Source organism: Pithys albifrons, chromosome 9, assembly GCF_047495875.1.
Source record: "Pithys albifrons albifrons isolate INPA30051 chromosome 9, PitAlb_v1, whole genome shotgun sequence".
Lineage (NCBI taxonomy): Eukaryota > Metazoa > Chordata > Aves > Passeriformes > Thamnophilidae > Pithys > Pithys albifrons.
Genome location: NC_092466.1, coordinates 3,984,120 through 4,004,950, shown reverse-complemented (window position 1 = coordinate 4,004,950; position 20,831 = coordinate 3,984,120). Strand labels below are relative to the sequence as shown.

At 45.2% G+C, this 20,831-nt stretch overlaps 1 protein-coding gene across 1 annotated transcript; it reads left to right on the top strand.

Annotated features, from left to right (window-relative positions):
* Positions 1-1,396: 1,396 nt before the first annotated feature.
* ABRAXAS2 (abraxas 2, BRISC complex subunit) lies at positions 1,397-20,193 on the top strand. The gene is made up of 9 exons (XM_071563381.1): positions 1,397-1,490; positions 3,220-3,310; positions 6,113-6,149; positions 8,568-8,634; positions 9,975-10,165; positions 10,735-10,854; positions 11,520-11,604; positions 14,221-14,335; positions 17,986-20,193. Exons 1-9 carry the CDS (start codon positions 1,419-1,421, stop codon positions 18,450-18,452), a joined length of 1,245 nt encoding a protein of 414 aa, XP_071419482.1. The 5' UTR covers positions 1,397-1,418; the 3' UTR covers positions 18,453-20,193.
* The last annotated feature ends 638 nt before the right edge of the window (positions 20,194-20,831 follow it).

Genomic DNA, 20,831 nt, shown 5'->3' with positions numbered 1-20,831 from the left:
GGGATGGGAACGGCACAGCCCGGGGAGGGACCGGGATCCGGCAGGGATGGGAACGGCACAGCCCGGGGAGGGACCGGGATCCGGCAGGGATGGGAACGGCACAGCCCGGGGAGGGACCGGGATCCGGCAGGGATGGGAACGGCACAGCCCGGGGAGGGACCGGGATCCGGCAGGGATGGGAACGGCACAGCCCGGGGAGGGACCGGGATCCGGCAGGGATGGGAACGGCACAGCCCGGGGAGGGACCGGGATCCGGCAGGGATGGGAACGGCACAGCCCGGGGAGGGACCGGGATCCGGCAGGGATGGGAACGGCACAGCCCGGCCCCACCGTGTCCTGTAGGGTCCTGTGGGGCTGAGCCATCCCCAAATCCCGACCCTGTGGGGCTGAGCCATCCCCAAATCCCGGCCATGTAGGGCTGAGCCATTCCCAGATTCCGGGTCGCCGTGTCCATGGGTCTGAGCCATTCCCAAATCCCGGCCCTGTGGGGCTGAGCCATCCCGAAATCCCGGTCCTGTGGAGCTCAGCTATTCCCAAATCCAGGCCCTGTGGGGCTGAGGCATCCCCCAAATCCCGGTCCTGTGGAGCTGAGCCATTCCCAAATCCAGGTCCTGTGGGGCTCAGCCATCCCGAAATCCCAGCCCTGTTGGGCAGGTCTGTTGCCAAGTCCTGTGTAAATAGACACTCGAAAACAGTTTTAATGGAGACAGAGATAAAAGTTATCTGTATTAAGCTTGTAAGGTGCACACCAGAAGGTCTGCACCCCCGTGGCCAGCAATGTTACAATGTTATAACTTCTCTAGTAATTTACATATGAGATATCGATAAACAACCGTGGCCTTCATTCCCCTCTGTGCCCCACCCATGGGGGATCTTCAGAACTGCCCCCTGGAGATATCCCAGGACCTCCAGGCCTTCTCCTTGTGCTTTGTCTCCTCCCTATCCACAGGTGGCTCCTCACAAACTCCATGGCCTTGGCAGTGCCTTCTGCCACAGCTCCGTGTGTCGTGGGAATGGTTTGGGCTGGAGAGACCTCAAAGCCCCCCCAGTGCCACCCCTGCCATGGGCAGGGACACCTCCCACCAGCCCAGGGTGCTCCAAGCCCTGTCCAGCCTGGCCTGGGACACTCCCAGGGATGGGGCAGCCACAGCTTCTCTGGGCACCTGTGCCAGGGCCTGCCCACCCTCACAGAGGAGAAGTGGTCTAGTTGACAGGGCGGTGGCGGGTCAGGGCTGGGCTCGGTGCCCTCGACGGTTGTTCCAAATCCAATTGTTATTCCCTGACTCGCTCCCGCAGTTCCACCTCTTCCCCACTCCTCCCTGGACTACACTCCCCATGATGCCCCGCGACGCCGCCGGAAGCGGCCGTGCGTAGCGGTGCGCATGCGCCGCTGTGGCGGCGGCGGCGGTGTGTCCGTCATGGCGGCGTCCATCTCCGGCTACACCTTCAGCTCCGTGTGCTACTGCAGCGCCAACAGCAGCGCCGACCACGTACGTGCCGCCTGTCGCCGCCCCGGGGCCTCGGGGGCACCCTGGCACAGCACGCCGGGCGGCACCCGCGCTGCGGGGCTGCCGGGCCGCGCCGCCGCCGGTGGGGCCCGGCCGCGGGTCATAGCGGGCGGGGGCGGCCCCGCACGGGCACAGCGGGGCGGGATGTGGGGTATTCAGGAGGGATGTGGGGTGTCCCGACGGGATGTGAGGTGTGCGGGAGAGATGTGGGGTGTCCGGAAGAGATGTGGAGTGTCCAGGAGGGATGTGGGGTGTCCAGGCGGGATGTGGGATGTCCGGGAGGGATGTGGGGTGTCCCAGCGGGATGTGGGATCTCCGTGAGGAATGTGGGGTGACCTGGCTGGATGTGGGATGTCCTGGCGGGATGTGGGATGTTCGGGAGGGATATGGGGTGTTCCAGCTGCTTCCTCCTGAATATGGGGTGTCCAGTATTCTTCCCCCGGGATGTGGGATGCCAGGGCTGTTCCCTGACATGTGAGGTATCCAGGCAGGATGTGGGTGCCGGGTTAGGAGTGCCTGGGAGGGGTATGTGGGGTGTTTGGGATGCTTTCTGCGGGATGTGGGGTGTCGGGGCTGCTCCCCGAGGGGTGCGGGAAGCCTGATGGCTTCCCCCCGGCTTCCCCACGGGATGCCCGTGCGGGATGCGAGATGCCTGTGCAGGATGTGGGGTGTCCGTGCGGGGTGCGGGATGCCCGTGCGGGGTGCGGGGGTGCCCGGGCTGCCCGCGGCGGGGTGTAGAGTGTCCGTGCGGGGTTTGGGGTACCCGGACTGTTCTCCGGGATGTGGGGTGCCCATGTGGGGTGCCCGTGCGGGGTGTAGAGTGTCCGTGCGGGGTTTGGGGTACCCGGACTGTTCCCCGGGATGTGGGGTGCCCATGCGAGATGCCCTTGCGGGGCGTGGGGGTCCCCGTGCGGGGTGTGGAGTGTCCGTGCGGGGTTTGGGGTACCCGGACTGTTCTCCGGGATGTGGGGTGCCCATGCGGGGTGCCCGTGCGGGGTGTGGGGGTGCCCGGGCTGCCCGCGGCGGGGCGGGGCTCCCCAGGACAGGGTTGCGGGCAGGGAACGCGTGTGTAGAAGCTCCGAGAGCGGGTTTGCAGCAGCCGCGACTGGCCGGGCTGTTCCCGAATCGCTCGGTTTAGCTGGCACGAATTTAGCCTGAGCTTGCTCTTTAGCTCTGCACCACCGTCTCAGTGCTTGTGCCAAAAACACCCAAATCCAGCTCAGTCTCCTTCCTCATTTTGGGTAGGGATGGAGAGTAAACTGCTTCAATTTACCTTTAAATCAACATCTGGGTTTTATAATCGCTGTGGTTGTTCAGGGTCCATCCCAGTCTCCACGAGGAAATTTGGGCAGGGCTCTGCAGGTGTAAATTGCACTTCCCCTGGACTTGCAGGAGCAGAGCAGCCTCCTCCTCATCCCTGTGTGGCTGGGCTGGGGCAGAGCCCTCCCATCTGTAACATGTTTGCCTTGTGCAAGTTGTGTGGAGAATGTTATTTGTGGACAACCCATCCCTGTAATATTGGGGAAGGTTGTTGGCAAAGCTAAAAACAAGCCTTGGTCAACCTCAGGGCAGGTTAGACCAACTGCAGATCAGATGTGTGTTTCAAACTACACCTTTGCTTCAACTTAAGGCTAAGAAAGTTACAGTGAATGACTGTATACAGTGGGTTTCCTTCTAATTTTAGTCCTTTTATTTTCCTTTTAAATTGTAGGAAGGATTTCTGCTGGGAGAGGTGAGACAAGAAGAGACCTTTAGCATTAGTGATTCACAGATCAGCAACACTGAATTTCTACAAGTGATTGGTAAGTGATGGAACTTTGAGACATTCTGAGATGGGCACTGCTCAGATCTTAAATTGTCAGGACAAAATTTCCTTGGGAATCACTTCATTTGTGGGACCATCAATGGATTTGTCAGTCTTTCAGCATCACCTTTGCCACAGTGTCTGTGTGTTTGTAGTTGAGATGTGGGGACAGAAACAACGTTTGCAAGTTACAAGGTTTTTATGCATCTCCTTTTGTGAAGAAAAGATTGTTTATTGAAGACATTTATCTGCATTTCGTGATGGAGAAATTACTTATTGGCTGTTGGTCCTTCAGGGAGTTCCCTGCTTGGCTCACTTGCCTGACTGCAGCATGTGCTCAAAATGAAATTAATTCATTGCTTGGTTTGCTAACACTGGAAAGGGGCAGATTCTCAGGGGAGAGTTGGGATGGACAGCTGGGAGTTGGTGGCATCATAAACTGTCACAGCAAGACTGGACAAGGAATATTTGTCAGAGAGTTTGTTGGCAAGCACAAGGACTCTGCAGCTGATCTGTGTGAAAAGTGAAAGAAGATTGAAGATCTTGCTGTAAAGTGTTGGTTGAAGTAGATTGTTTATACATGAATGAGAGGCTGTTGTATGTTTTTTGTAGAAAGGAGAAAAGCCCTGAAAGAAAATGTTTTTTCATTTTTGTGTTTATAACCAGATATTAAAATATATCTAAACTTTCTTAAAAACTCAAATGTATCCATACCTGGCTTGGTGAATCTGACCCAGATAACAAAGCAGGGTCTGCATAAAGCTCAGGTCATACACAAACATCCTTGGGGTGACTCTCAGGTGTTATTCTGACACAGAACTGATTGTGAATGTGTGGACTGTTACATGTCACATCTCAGGAGGCTTCCCCACCCTACAGTGGTGATGGTTGTGTGCACAGGAATCCAGAATGTTGGGTTTCCTAAGGGAAAACTGACAGAGCCAGTCACTTTCTGAAGTTTTTAAAGCAGACACTGCTCTTCAGTGGTCACTGATCCTGGTTATTGTTGGCAGTGATGTCACCAGCTGCAGCCTTGGCACGATGTCCTAAACCAAGTGCTTGTGGTGTTAAAAGTCACTCCCTCTGCAGATCACTCCTTTCTCACATTATTAGTTACAATTACTTCATGAAAATGGAAATTACCCACCCCTGGAGACCTTCTGGGTATTTTTTTTGTTTACCAGATTTTTACTTCAATATTTATTCATCAGCATTAACTCTTGAACTCAGCTCTTGAAGTTCAGCTCAGGGGATAGACAGTTTTGTGGCACTGTTGTCACAGATGAGTTTTAACCCTCTTGTGTATCTTCTGTCTCAGTGGTGATGTTTGTGTATATTTATGTGTGTATATATAGTATATGTAGTACAAATATATATAAAAATAAGCCAATTCTATATTGTATAGAATACCTTAAATTTAGAAATCTGGCTGCTTGATGTGGCCTGATCAGGAGGCCTCTTCTTCAAAGCATGAGGTCTGTGTGGCAGCATCATAACCCCAGAATCCAGTGTGTTGTTGCAGTCAGTGTATTTCCTGGAAAGAACTACTCTAAACTGGAATAGTTGCACTTACTGGCTTTGTTTCCTGCATGATGATGTGAAAATATTAGAGCTGATACAGTTTTATGGAACTCCTAATAAAGCAGCTCTCACAGCAGCGCCCTGAGGAGTTTTTGCCAGTGAGGATGTGCAGTTTCTTGGGCAGTGGGCCTGGAATGGATGCTCTGGGCCTTGTTTGGATAGACACTGGGTGTGCTGAGATGTTGCTGTGTGCAGTTTGCTGTTGCTGGGAATTGTGATCCCAGTGTGACCCTGCTGAGGTGTGACCCTGAGCAGCCCGTGACTGTCAGAGCAGCAGGTGGTGAGTCACCACCACCAGGAAGGAAGAGTCTGGACAGAGTTGTTGCCAAACACTCCCTCAGGGTTCTGGTGTGGGAGCTGGAAATATCAGTGCTACAGAATCGCAGAGTTATGGAATGGTTTGGGTTGGAAGGGACCTTAAAGCCCATCTCAACCCACCCCCTGCCATGGGCAGGGACACCTCCCACCAGCCCAGGCTGCTCCAAGCCCCTGAAAAAACGAGTCATGCTTGGTGTTGGAGAGATAATGGGGTTTGGATTTTTATTCTATTCTTGCTCTTCCCTGAGATTACTGAAGTGTTACAACCTTTGCTCCTTAAATAAGCACATTAGCATTTATTGCAACCTTTTCACTGAAAAAACACCACTCTGACTTTTTAATATTTCATGGAACAGAATTATAAATTGCAGCTAAATGTTTTGAAATGGCTTTGAACCCCTTTTCTCATTACAGACTGTTTGCCTTGCCTCTTGAAACACTCCAGTGTATAACCCTTCAGTGATTCCCTTCCCCATCCCTTTTTTTATTCTTTGCTGCTCTAAGAAACAGTGTCTATGAATGCAAGTAAACTTGTGGAAAGAGGTATCAAAGAGAAAAAATAAATCATAAATGCTTTTGTGAGGATGTTACAACTACAGTATTAAACATTATTATGTGTATTTAAGGCTCAGATATATCTCTGTGTATCAGAGCAAGTATATGTCTTATTAAAATATTTTCCTCCATGGAATGTCAGATTATAAAGAGAATCCAGTTTTCTGGGGATGGTGCTGTGTCATCAAGTGTTGTTGAGACATTAAGGGCATTGTGTGGTCTGACACAAATGTTTATTTGCTCAGTAGCTGTAATGTGGAAAGTTCATGCAGGATATGCCACTGTAATTCCTCTTTGCCTTGAGCAGTTGGACATAAGTCTCTTTTTTTTTTGTTTGTTGTTGCAGAAATCCATAACCATGAGCCTTGTTCAAAACTCTTTAGGTAAGCTTTTTTTCTTGTCTTCCTGTGTTGGCTGCAGAATATAAAACTGTGGAGCTCCCTGCAATGTATTAGCATTTCCAATGTCCCTGCCAGTGTTTGCTCACCTGATGGTATTACAGAAATCCATGGAAATGGCACCGACCATGACAATGAAAATATGAGATTACAGTTTTAGTAGCACTTACCTTGGATCAGCAGGGACTTCTTTCTCTGTCTCTTTGAGTTTCCATCTTGTGTGGCTGGTGGAGGTAGGACAGCAGTCAGTTCAAATCATACCACTCTGATAATGAGGATGAATGTCAAAATCAATTTATATTATTGTAGTCTTAGGTTGTCTCTGCCCTGGCCTGGTGGGTCCCAGCACACCCTGTGTGCCCTAACCCTGTGCCTTGCTGGGTTAACAAGTTGGTCTGTAGTTGGTTGTACCGACCTGCACCAACTAATTATTCTGAATCTTTCAGCTTTCTAGTTGTTTTTGCTTTCTGATCTCCTGAACTCCAGAATTTAAATTAAATATGGGGCTGATGTATTCTATTTAACAGCTTCCATCTATTTACATGTGGATTTTCTCTGTAGTTTTCAATGGCTTCCACAGCACTGTCTAGAATTCCTTTTTAGAAGGAATTCCTAATTAATCTCCTCTTGTCTTTATTTAGAGATTTCCAGCCAATTAAGAAGACACAGTAGCTTAGATATTATGAGTGACAGTGGTTGCATTGAGACAAAAGCTGCAGCCAGTCACTTGCTGTGTGATAATTACAGAGAGGCTCCTCTGAACGCAGTGATTGAAATGCTGCAGACTCCACACATGGAGATAATATCCCAGTGTCTGGGAGGCTCCTCCTGGATCCCAGGGATGCTTTGTGCAGCACAAATCCAAACGGGTCACGTTCACTGCTTCCCCCAGTCAAGAAATGGGTTGTTGGAGCCTGAGCTGCTGCAGGGAGGGGAGAACTGGCTCCCTGTGCTGCACCAGGGAAGCTCTCACAGCTCAGTCACTTTTTATCCCTACCAGAGTGTGCTGTTGGTTGTTCTGCTCCAGTGATTGTAGCAGATGCTGATTTGGGGGTTTTCTTCCTTACCCTTTTGACTTCAGCATAGCCAATGTGAGGCCTGTTTCTCACCCAGTCTGTTCTTGTGAGCTGGCACTGCTGGTGTTGAGTATAACAGGCTTGGTTCCAATGCTGTTACTGAAAAAGGATTTTTAAAAGATTGATGTCTCTCTGCAGTTTTCACATGGATGTCTTTCATTAGGTACTAGTTGCTCATCCAGTAAGATAATTATCCTTATAAAGCACAGAAAGAGAAGAAGTTGGATATCTGCTGCTTACCAGAATGTATAAATAAATATTGTGAACCTGAAGTGAAAAGATTATGCAAATATTATATATCTCAAATTAGTAACCAGTTGTAGTCCAAATTTTCACCACAACTTGCATGTCGAAGCAAATGGTATTTCCACCCTTATTTACCAGCCAAGTACCAAGCTCAGGATTTTCTGTTGTGCTTTTTTACCCCCACCCACAAGAGCTGAGATCATAAACCAGAGTGTTTCCCTACACTGCTGGAGGTGTTAGTGATACCAACTCTTAAAAGAGAGTAAGAACTTGGCAGGTAAGTCAGGGAGGATCCTATTTTCAGATGATTTTACTTTTATCATGCAGTGTGATCTACTTGAATTTATAAACCTGTGTGTGTAGGTAGGTGTATAAATGCTTAAATCTGTTGTATCCTCAAAATAGCAACATGCCAGGGTTTGTGCCTCAGTTCTGGAGACAGAGCCAGATGGACAGACCATGATACTTTGGGTTATTGCTGCCCCTTTTGGCTTCAAGGGTCCAACCACGTGAGTTTAGGTTGTAGGACTGGAGCTCAAGTAGCTGCATGGAAAATGGCCCTGCTTCCCTTTCTTCTGTGCAGGTGGGCCTCATGATCAGAGCAGGGGTTTACAGAATGCTGATCAAAATAAAAATAAACAGTGCATTAGAATCACAGAATGGATTGGGTTGGAAAAGACCTCCGAGATCATCAAGTCCAACCCTTGGGCCAACTCCAGTCCCTTTACCAGATCATGGCACTCAGTGCCATGGCCAAGCTCAGTTGAAAAACCTCCAGGGATGGGGAATCCACCCCCTCCCTGGGCAGCCCATTCCAATGCCTGAGCACTCTCTCTGCAAAGAATTTTTTCCTGATCTCCAGCTTAAATTTCCCCTGGCAGAGCTTGCGCCCATCGTGCCCCCTTGTCCTATTGCTGAGTGCCTGGGAGTTATTTATGTTGATAAAGGTGAAACTCTGGCAGTTGCTTTGTACTGTATAGAATACCATCTATTTGAAGAATATTTAAAGTGTAAATTATTTACTTTAACACGTGTGTGTAAACTGTGTGTCTGCATTTCTCTCTTCCTTTTTTGGTTCAAGCTTTTATGACTATGCGGGCAAGGTTAATGAGGAGAGTTTGGACAGGATTCTTAAAGACCGAAGAAAAGTAAGTTTTCTCTCTTTTCCTCCTTTTCTGGTCATTAGGAAGAGTGGCTTTGGAAAACAAATGAACAGAAAAAGCTAGTTAACTAGAAGAAATATTTTCTTGTTCACAAATCTGATGTTTTGTTTTGATCCTGGGCTTACCCTGTGTAGAAGTTTGTGGGTTTTTTGGTTAAATCGGGGTCTAATTTTCCTACAGAATTGCAAAGGATTTAAGTGTAGGTGTCCAAGAGTGAAGGACTGCATTAACCCACTCAAATTTCTGAGCTAAAAATGTGGCAGAATGATTGTGTACTTTGTTGCTGAGCCCAACAGAAATGTAGTTGATCTGAAAATCTGTTCTAAACAGTTCATTTAAAAGAATTGTAATGATACAGCCTTGTGATTGCAATTTTTGCACTGTCAGTTTTAAACTGGAATAACTTTTCTATGTCACAGCTTTAAGATGTTTAAAAATTTTGTCACAGCTTTACATCATGCCTGTGTTGTTAGTAGCACAGCCAGTATTAAGATTAAATTTTATTAGTTAATTGGAGAAGAGTCAAACCTTTCCTAATTTTCTAAGAATTGTTCCAGAGGCTCTTAAGAACTGACACATCAGGTGTGGTTTCCTTATATAGTGAAGTGATGGACTGAGATTCCAGTCCTGAATCCTGAACTCTGTGACCCTGTAACTCTACTCTAGAACATGACAGAGGATGTTAAGTTCCCTCTCAGGAGATGAGGCAAAAAACATAATTAAAAAATGTTCGTGTCCCACTAATTTTCAGTTCCATGTAATTTGTTAAGGATCTGCTTTGCAGGCAGACCAGGTGCATTGTCTGTGGGGGGAAAGCTGGGAAAACCAGAGAAAATAAAACTTACAAGTGTCTTGTGACTAAAGCACCACAGATTCAATGACACAAATTGTCATAATGTCAGAAAAAGAAAGAAGTGCTGTCTGGGAACAAAGACAGTCTTGTATTGTCTTTTATTTGCAAACTAAGCAGGCCTTATTACTGTAATAGTGTAACCAGGATGAAACCAAGACAATTACATTCAGACTAAATAATTTCATATTTAATAAAACAAGTTAAAACCAAAGCTTCCTATTTGTTATTTAACATGGGAGTTATATTGTTGTATAGTTGATAGTCATGTTGTAACAGGTTGTCACTTTTTGGGGGGTTATTTCATAGGTGCAAATCTCTGGGAATTCAGTTTGTTTTGCTGTGATAAAGCTTTTGGCTAATTGTGACACCACAATTTGTGACACCACAATTTGTGACACCACAATTTTAGCCACTTTATGCTCAGAAGGTGAGTCTGTATCTCTCTCACTTTCCTGCTGTGCTTTGGTTACAGAACGTTATTGGGTGGTACAGATTTAGGAGGAACACTCAGCAGCAAATGTCCTACAGAGAGCACATCATCCACAAGCAGCTGACACACATCCTTGGAGTGCCTGATCTTGTCTTCCTTCTCTTCAGCTTCATTTCCACTGCAAATAACTCAACACATGCTTTAGAATATGTACTTTTTAGACCAAACCGAAGGTAAGCAATTGCTGTGTGTGAACCAAACCTCGTTTTTGGTTCTGCTTCTTACTGTTATTCTTCACACTATTTAGCAGTTTGTACAATTATATGTAAAGAAGGTTTTATGCTTATCTAATGATATCTTGGGATACACTTGTTAGTGTAACAACTCACCACTTGTTAGTGATTATAGTTTTTTTCCTGTGCAAATACTTTATAAAATAAAGTTGGGGATGAGCAAAAATTATTTTCAGTCTTTAAATCATCAAACAAACAAAAAGTATATTGTAGGAGACATCAGATATCAGCACTATGTTTCTTACAGACCTGAATGTATCTGTGGTAGTTTGAGTGCACATTTCAAAGGTTCTAAGAGCTATGGAGGTAGGTCCATCTCAAGGGAGTTTTTGATCCTGCATTTATTTTGAAGACAACTTGTAATATTTAGCAGTTTTTATAACAAACCTGATGCAGAAGCTGTAAAATCAGATGAGTTGTGATTGTCAGAGAGCTGGGATAATATCAAGGCTATTGTGAAGAATCTTTTGCAAAATGAACTAAGAAGTCTCTCTGAACTTTCTCTACAGGTATAATCAAAGGGTGTCACTTACTATTCCTAATCTAGGCAACACTAGTCAACAGGAATACAAAGTTTCTTCAGTGCCAAATACTTCTCAGAATTATGCCAAAGTTATTAAGGAACACGGGTAAGGATTTTTGTCTTCCAGCTCTGTGTTCTGTGTCTTCCAAAGAATGCTACAAATGGGCATTTCAGCAGGAAAAAGTTGTTCTGGAGGAGAATGATCAGTTCCTACTCTGCTCTTTTCCTACTTGGAATTGACTCCTTCAGAAGAACAAAGAGAACTCAGTGCACTGCTCAGGAAAGCAGAGTTGGTGTGGCCAGTCCATACTCTGGGCCTTCTGGTTTGATTTCCACCCACCATCCACCTCCCCAAGGAATTCTGTGTGCAGGCTTGATTTAAAACTTGAACTCTGCCTAGGAAGTGTTGAAGTCTTGTTGTTTTTCTTGAGTATTTTTAATTACATGCTGTAAATGCCAAGTACGTGTTCTGGCTGTTAACACTGAAATTATACAAGCTTGAAGATTTCTGCATAAGTTTAATCTCATTCAAATGAGACTTTATTGCTCCAGGAGGAGCTTTGGTATTGAATATGCTGCTGTCCAAATTTTGGTTCTTGACAGTATGGTACATTTTTAGCAATATACTATTGCTAAAATACCATATTCAGCAATAAAATACATTTTAGAAACACAGTGATTGACTGATTAACACCAATTCAAAGAGAACATGAGCTAGAAACCTGTGTTGTCTTTTCTAACTAATGGTTTCTCCTTTGCTTCCTTTTTTAGTACTGATTTTTTTGACAAAGATGGAGTCATGAAGGACATCAGGGCTATATATCAGGTTTATAATGCACTTCAGGAAAAAGTACAGGTAACCTCCTTTACTTCACACTGGTCAGGATGTAGCTGGCATCTTTTATTCATCCTTTGGTTAAACCAGGAGATAGAGATTTTTAGAGCTCATAAGCAGTTATCATGAACTGTAGGAATAGCAGTCTGATTTTGGTAATGAAATGGGCCAGTTTCTATTTAATGTGTGCATTTCCAGTCTGTAAAAGTGGTTGGTATGAATCACAGTTTCACAGAATCCCAGACTATTCTGAGTTGGGAGGGACCCACAATGATCATCGAGTCCAACTCTTAAGTCAATGGCCTAGATAGGGGATTGGACCCATGACCTTGGCATTATTACAGCCAAGTTTTAACCAGCTGAGTGTCATCAGTTCTTTCTCTTTTGCAAGTAAATGATTCAATACTTAGTGGGTTTTGGGAGATGTTAGTTATTTTTAAGAGTATGCATTGAAGTGGAGCCTTGCTGAAGCAAGAGATTTGCAGAGGTTTAAAAATGACTCCTAGCTCTGGGTATGGAGCATCAGCAGAGCTCCATCTGTTAGTTAACACTTGTGTGGAGCATGAGTGAATCCTGCTTTAAATGTGCCAAAGCATCTGAAAGTGCCTGGAGTGTTAGATCTGCTCAGTGTGAGCTGTCAGCTCCCAGCTTGTCCTGTGTGAAGAGCAGCGTGGCTGTGCTGCCCCAGGAGCTCACACAGCTGCTAATTGTGCTGCAGCCACAGCTTGTTCCCAGGCTTGCCCTCTGCATCTGCCCTGGGGGGATTTGTGTTACTGTTTTGGCTCAGCTCCTGGAGCAGGGAACAGGCAGCAATCCCTCACTCATCCCCTCACCCTGCTCTTCCCCAGTGGGAAGTTGCTGCTTCCCAACCTGCCTGGTAGGGTGGGTAAGGCACAAACAGGGCAGCTTCAGGGGTCAGGAAAACTTACCTTCAGAGCTCTATCCCTGTAGGTACTGGCATTGTTTGTAGTGCTGGTTGTGCCCAGAGCACGTGTATCCTTTGTGCTCCTGCTGGTGTTTGTTCAGGAAAGAGACTGAGGGGCTGGAGCGGGGCCAGAGGAGAGCAACGAGGCTGGAGAAGGGACTGGAGCACAAGTGCTGTGGGGAGAGGCTGAGGGAGCTGGGGGTGTTTAGCCTGAAGAAGAGGAGACTCAGAGGTGACCTCAGCACTGTCTGGAACTACCTGAAGGGAAGTTGTGGCCAGGTGGGGGTTGGTCTCTTCTCCCAAGCACTCAGCAATAGGACAAGGGGGCACAATGGGCTCAAGCTCTGCCAGGGAAAATTGAAGTGGGAGATCAAGAAAAAATTCTTTGCAGAGAGAGTGCTCAGGGATTGGAATGGGCTGCCCAGAGAGGGGCAGGAGGTTTTTCAACTGAGCTTGGCCGTGGCACTGAGTGCCATGATCTGGTAAAGGGACTGGAGTTGGCCCAAGGGTTGGACTTGATGATCTAGGAGGTCTCTTCCAACCCAATCCATTCTATCATTTTATGAATAACTGTATCTGGAAAATGGAAATGGGGTTGTTTAGCTGGAGAAAAGGAGGGTTGGGGGGGACTTCATTGCTCTACAACCACCTGACAGGAGGGTGTGGCCAGGTGGGGTTTGGGCTGTGCTCCCAGGGTACAAGGGACAGGACCAGAGGAAACAGCCTCAAGTTGCACCACTGCAGGTTTAGATTGGCTATTAGGAAAAGTGTTTTCACTGAAGGGGTTATCAGGCATTGCAACGGGATACCCAGGGAAGCAGTGGAGTCACCATGCCTGGGAGTGTTCAAAAAACATGTGGATGCAGCACCTGGTTTAGTGGTGAACATGGTGCTGGTGCTGGTGCTGGGCTGGAAGTTGAACTCGATCTTAAAGGTCTTCTCCAACCTCAACAATTCCAACCTCATCAGGGAGTTGTCTTCCTACCTGACAGAACTGTAACTGTGTTGTATGTCACTGTGTAAATCATGTACAAGGTTTATAGAGCTTAAAACTAATTTAGGTGTTGGCTGAACTTTTACCTTTAAAGTGACTGTCTCCCAGAGAATGTTACAAGACTGAAAACCAGTTTTTTGGTTAAGCAGCTTAGACATGTATTTGCATTTTTACCCAATTAAACTTGTGAAAATTAGATAATCAAAAACATAGTTCATGTTTTTCAGTTCTGTAGATAAGGCCCCTCATAGTCACCTTTGGGAGAAGAAACAGCTTGTAGGGTTGTGTACAGTTCAAAACAGATCATGGTTAATGATAATGACCAATACATGAATCACAGGATGGGTTGGGTTGGAAGGGACCTTAATGACCATCTGATTCCACCCCCTGCCAAGGGCAGGGACACCTTTCACTCTGCCAGGTTGCTCCAAGCCCCATCCAGCCTGGCCTTGGACACTTACAGGGATGGAGCATTAACTAACTTTGGATCTTACTACAAATCTTCTGGAATGATGAATTATTTGGAAATGCTTTTCCTGTAATGCAGCAGTTGGGCATTGGCAACACCCAGTAAAGAAAATGATCTTGAGGTTGAGCATCATACAGTGAACTCGTGCTTTTAATGGCTTCCTGTCTGGTAGTAGCTTTATTAATGCTGTCATGGAAGTATTTAATGTATTTTTGCACAGTCTTAGCATATCTTATGTTTTTCTCCCAGGCAGTGTGTATAGATGTAGAAAAAAGTGAACGTGTTGTTGAATCTTTTCAAGCTGATGTAAACAACTTAAAAAGGCAAATCGCACAGAAGAAGAATGAAAAAGAACAAGAAATAAGTAAGTTGCCTGTTAATTACGTTTTCTTTTTTTCAGAAGCAGGTGCTGTAAGGACAAAAGGTTTTGTGGAATTAAAATAATCGTTTTATTCCTGATAACTCGTGAGAAAAAAGTCCCATTGGGAAGGGTGTATGATGAACTTTTGTTGGATAACACCTGAACTGTGCCCGTGTGGGTACTGCAGGTATTTCTGTGGAGTCATCCAGAGTTAGCAAAGCTGAAAACACAGGAGAGAGACAACACTGTAGAGAAAGAATGAGAAAGTCAGTTCTGGAATAACACAGGCAAAGGTCACTTGTAGGAAAGGAAAAGTGCCAAAAACAAATATAAGAGATTCCTTTTGAGGGAAAGAAACAGGCTACTGTGTTTACAGAACAGGAGCTATCCATGGTTTTATGAAACCTTTATTCCCATTCCCACTCTCCATTCCCACTCTCACTTGCTGGCTTAGTGGGGAGCAAGTTTAGCACTGAAATACCACCTTTCAACATAGAACTCAATCTTTTTAGGTGATCATCTCTTTTTGCTGCTCCATAATTTCCTGAATCAGTGAAACTTGTGTGAGCGGATCTGCTTGGTTGCTACACTGTCCCTCTGGCCTCAAAACTGAGTGTGGCCTCAGGAGACTTTTGCTTAGGAGTAGGTAAGTTTTGTGAAGAGCTTGGACCTTTCCAAGGAGATGCTGCTGGTCCAATTTAATTTGTGAGTGCAAGGGAAGACTGAAGGTAGGGAGTAGGAGCAGAGGGAATACACAAATGGGAAGTAAGATTAAAACACAAGTAAGCAAATTACACTTTTCAACAAACACTGCCTCTTTTTTTCAGTGTTTTGAAGTGATAAGCAAATAACCCAATTTTGTCATTTTGGCTTCTGTTACTTGTGTGGCCTGTTATCTAAAGCTGTGTCTGACACTAAAAGATGGTTTTGGTGGGTGAACACCCTGAACTCTGCAGTGGCCCCACAGCTGCTGTGAGTGGGTATTTTATTTCCTCCAAGCTGCAAGGTACTGTTACCACATGAGCATTTCAGAGCACAGTTTGATCTGTCAGCCCAGGTTCTCCTTCCCTGAACCCCAGAGATAAGGTGAGAGAACCAGGATTAGCTCCAGACCATTTAAAAGATGGAAGTGCATGAGTCACTGCTGTTTCCTGCTTGGCTGTAGATGAAGCAGGCAGGGAACTGCTACTATGGAGAAGTAGAGGTGGGTATTTGGTGTGACTGGAGCTGCTCCAGTTATATGGGAAAGTTGGGGTAGGAGGAAGAAGAGCAGTCTGTGCTCGCCCCTGTGTACTACCAGTGAGATGCAAATGCTGGACTGAAAACTCACCCAGAGCAGATAATCATGTGGTAGGGCTGAAACAAGAAAACATTCAGCTTGTAACTCTGCAGTATTTTTAGATGTGAGTATTTAAATGCTGAGTCTGGTCTTGTGTTCTCTCACTTGCTCAATATTGGGAGAGAATTTCCTTGGGTTTAGTGAGTTAAATATTCCACTTAATCATTCTCAGGGCTGGAGGAAGAGGGAGCACTTGATTCCAGTTCCTGCAGTAGTGTTGTATGAAAGCTTGTTATTCTTAAAAACTTTTGGTTAACAGGCTGTGATTTTACACTCCAGTATGAAAGTCAGACTTTAGTTATCCTGAAGGATTTTGTACATGTAAGAGCACGTTCCAGGGGATGGTGAGAGCTGTGCACTTCCCAGGTGCCAGGAAATCTCCCACTGCAGTCCTTGTGTTGAGGACCAAACATGGAGTGCTCTTGCACAGACACTTGAGGGAATATACACCTTTTATTCCTAAGGAACATCTCGTTGACTTGATGAAAGGAACTCTTCACCCTTCATTTGTGTTTTTCCAGAAATGTGTTGTTACAGTAAGAGCTGATCCTACTTTGGCTGTGACCTTACATGTCCCAGTGTCAACTCTGACAGGTGTTTGGAGGTTAATAACCACTTAGAAACCAGGCAAAAACTTCAGTCTCCCAGTGCTTAACAACACTTCCTGCCAGGAAGTTTTTCCTCGTGCCTTATGTGCACTGACTTTCCTTTCCACAGCAGCCTCTTGGGCACATTTGAAGAGTGAAACTGTTTCCCCAGTCTTCCCTTCTGATCCCTGTTATTGCAGCCTTTCCTCTTAGGCCATGAGTTTTAGATATTTAATGAGTCCTTATCTTGGAGTTTCTCCAGTTTTTCCCTATTTTTTAAACTGTGGTGTTCAAAATTAGATGTGTTCCAGTTCTTAACCATTGCAGTGCAATGATACATACCTGTTTCTCACCAGCTGAACACACTTCATGCATGTTGGTATTTATAGTTTGCACAGATCAAGTGTTTCTTTTCTGCAGAGGGATGCAACTGTTCCTCATTTTGCAGGTCTTTATTCCTGTGCACATCTTCCTTAAAATATTTTCCATGTCATCTCATTTAAGATGACTTTCACCCTCCTGTTCTGATAACCCTGTTACACCTGCAGCTGTAATTCCATCATTTAGGTTTTATTGAGAGTATAATTTTTAAAGTAGTAATTTGAGGGAAGAAAACAAGGTAACTTCTTTTCAGGTACTCATGAGATTGTCCCCAGGCACAAGGGGCATTGGAAGAGAAAGTACAAAATGATATTTTTAAGATGTAATGTCAAAAATCAGCTATCACAGATGAAAAGTGAATTGAGCTTTCAGGACTTAATAAGACATAGATGGAGAGGAGCAGCCACAATGAGCCCTACCAGAGGTGGTTTTGGATATGAGGAAAAACAGAAAAATACAGAGGAAAGAAGAGATGGAAACAGCCAGAGGCTGTGGAAACATCCTGTATCTGTGTTTTTTGGGAGCTTAAACTGGAAGAGATGAACTGCACAGGATGACTGTGCACATGGAAACGTAGCACACCTGCACTTGCATAGTTCATTTGCTTTCTGACACATTCTAGTTTTGAAATGGGATCACTGGGATAATTGAGCTGTGCTGATACTGATGAGTTCCATGGCTGCACTGCTGAATTTAGGGCAGTTTGTCACGCTCCAAGAGTAGGATGTAGCAATAAGCAGGATTTGATGTGATGGGCAGGGATAACATATTGGTGACTATACAAAGCAAAAATCAGAATGGTAAAAGACAAGTAGTGGAGACTGAGAGAACAAGATCCAGAGCTGGAGTTGGAAAGCCGTGCCAGGGATGAACATTAGAGGTGACCTCATCACTGTCTAGAACTCCCTGAAGGGAAGTTCTGGCCAGGTGGGGGTTGGTCTCTTCTCCCAGACACTCAGCAATAGGACAAGGGGCCACGATGGGCTCAAGCTCTGCCAGGGGAAATTGAAGTTGGAGATCAGAAAAAAATTCTTTGCTGAGAGAGTGCTCAGGCATTGGAATGGGCTGCCCAGAGAGGGGGTGGATTCTCCATCCCTGGAGGATTTTAACCTGAGCTTGGCCATGGCACTGAGTGCCATGATCTGGTAAAGGGACTGGAGTTGGCCCAAGGGTTGGACTTGATCATCTGGGAGGTCTTTTCCAACCCAATCCATTCTGTGATTCTGTGATTTGACAGCAACCAGAAAGAAAGGAGAGAGGACAGCGCCGTGTGGTGGTCTCAGGCCGGATATGTGAAGCACAGTGCCAAGCAAGCATTAAGTACCCCCATGTTCTTTGTTTTGTAGGAATGCAGCAAGCAATTCTAAGCAGGCAGATGCCAACAGATAACTTGGAGCCCATGTTTGTTTCCCGAATGTCCTACACTGGCTTTGCTGTGGAAGGCTGCACGCTGGAAGACTCGGATGTGTCTGATCCTCCCCCTCCATACTCCGACTTCCACGCGCCCAGCCAGGACAGTGCTGCTGGTGCTGGGCTCCTGGACAGCAGTGTCTTCATGCCTCGGCCCCAGGCTGTAGGTTCTTCCAGTTATGTGTCCTCAAATGCAGGATTGAAATACTCCGGTAACGGAGCATCCCTGCCATCTTCCCAAAGAGCGGTCGGTGACAATGTTGACGAGTCAGAAGACAGTGATTATGAGAATTTGCTTGAACCCACAGAGTCCTCTGACAGTGAATACTCACAGACAAGGGATTCACGGCCTTCAGCACATCCCGGTGGTGATTCCAGGAACACTCAAACTTCTCAGATTTGATAGGGGGGGAAAAAAACAACATCCACGACACTGTTTTTTCATAATTGTTGCCGAGAGATTTTGGGGATTTAACCTGGAGGAAATGAACTACACAGGATTACTGTGCACACAACATGTAGAAGACTTGCACTAGATGGTTTATTCACCTTGTGATACATTTTGCAAGTTTTATAATGGAATCATTAGGATAATCAAGTTGTACTAATACTGATGAGGTTCATGGATGTACCGGTAAATTTAGGCAAAATGAAATTTATAGAGATCTTGTAGCTTTTGTTGCCATATTTTCTTTAAGACAATAAATTGGGATGTAGTAACTAAGCACAGTTAGTCTACAGATAATGTTCTCAAATCAAAACTTACCTCTTGCACTATCATGCCTTGAATTTTAATTTTTGAAAGGGAATAAATGTGTCAGCCGCCTTCAAAATAGCTTTGTATGGTAAGCCAAATTGGCCTTTGCAAGCAAGGAAATATTGATAATTCTGAGAAGCCTGATTGGAAAAGATGTGGTCAAACTTCTTCTGTGGGTATACTCTTATCAGAGGGGGGCTGTGGTTGGACATTTCTTACAAGCAGAATGTGTCTCACTTCAAGTGATGGTTGCCTTTTTTTCTGTAAAGGGTGGGGGGGGTGGGATGGCTGGTAAATCATCCAAATGAATGTCATAAATATAATTATTCTGGTTCCACTGGGTTTACAATGACTTTACGCCACACTGGCCTCATTTGTTGTCTCATTGGTTATTTTAGCATAAATACAAAGTGCACATCCAGGAGTAATGACCGACAGAAGTAGTAAATTCCATCCTGATTGGACTTTGGAGTCTGCAAATTGCAAACATCAGAGACTGCTTCTTGCATTTCATTTGCATCTGAGTACTGGATTTACGCTTCTAGATGAGTTTTTTATGTGTTAAATAGGGGATAGGGTAGGAGAAGATTGTTTGGAGAGTCCCCTGGGTTTATTACCTCTTTTCCTCTGGGTGAAACGTGTAAATGATTATTTTAATTTGAAATTACAGCTCTTGTCAAAAACTGCCGGTTGGGGTAAATGAAGTGTGGTATATTTAGAGAATTTCATGTTTGGATGCACTTACTTTTATTTAAATACTGCTTGTATGCTAACGTTGCCCAAAATATGTGAAATTGTGCCACTAAGAAGTTTGTATTATTGGATTTATCCCTGATGTGTAAATGAGAAAATACACATTTTAAGATGAGGTTCTGCAGCATTTATCACTTGAGGTGTCAGTAACCACTTCTTTGGTTTTACACCCAGAACAGCGAAGCAGTCACTTAAATATTTCAATTATATCAGATTTACACACTGAAATTTTAGTCTTTTGGATCATATCTGTAGGCAAAAGTCTGTTCCTTACCCTCTCCTTACCTGTACTAAATTAAGCAAAATAACTTTGGGAAAAACAAGATGTTAAAATTGCCACACTTCTACCGAGTGTTTCCACCTTTAAACATCCAGTGCTCTGATTTTAACTATTTTACATTATTCTCGTTAGCCTTAACTGATGGATTTTGTCTTGGAGTGTTGCAATCCTTTGGAACAGAGACTTGCTCTGGAGTTTATACCTGTGGTTCAGGTACAAACATGTCAGTGTTGGAATCAGAGTTGACAGGTTGGCAACCACAGTCTTTTATTTTTATTCTGCACAGAAACCTGCAAAATGTACATCTCTGACAAAGCAGTTAAATGTGACAATAAAATCTTATTTAATCCTGTAGCATAGATTTTAATACTTGTCAGGTTCCTCCTTAGTGAAAGAACTCCCTGTGGTACAGAAATGCAGCTCAGAAATGGTGGTTTGTCAGATCTGCTCAGTTTGGGGGCCTGAGGGGGAGAAGGCAGCTCTGTGCCATGTGTATTCCATGTTTGTGGTGGTACAAAATCCTGGAATTCTGAGGTTTTATACCAAAACTTGCCTTGGTTTTACATACAAAAAGTAGGTGATTGAAGGTGGCACAGGTGTGTCCTTGTGCTGACTCATAAGAACGTTGTGCTGACTCATAAGAACAAAGGGTGTGGGGTTATTTATATATATTTTTAAAATTCGGGTCATATCCTGGGAAAAACACACATGACTGGATTTTGCAGTTTTCATTGCAGTCCTGCTAAATGCAACCATGTTGGGCTGTGATCTGCCTGAAGGGAGCAGCTTTAGTCATAAAACTGGAGCTTCACACCAGTGGACCCCCAGTTTTGCATGCCTGACTCATGGATAGTGTCTCCTGGTCATTCCCAGGAGCACAGAGCCCAGGAGCAGGGCCTGGGGGTGTGTTGTCTCACACAATCCCAGACTATTCTTTGTTGGAAGGGACCCACAAGGGTCATCGAGTCCAACTCTCAAGTCAATGGCCCACA

What these genes read in the sequence shown, in the direction of transcription:
- ABRAXAS2 (XM_071563381.1), top strand. Translation starts at nt 1,419, where the DNA reads ATGGCGGCGTCCATCTCCGGCTACACCTTCAGCTCCGTGTGCTACTGC. An exon ending in TGAATTTCTACAAGTGATTG is followed by an intron (nt 3,311 to 6,112) that starts GTAAGTGATGGA and finishes TTGTTGTTGCAG; the next exon opens with AAATCCATAACCATGAGCCT. An exon ending in CCTTGTTCAAAACTCTTTAG is followed by an intron (nt 6,150 to 8,567) that starts GTAAGCTTTTTT and finishes TTTTGGTTCAAG; the next exon opens with CTTTTATGACTATGCGGGCA.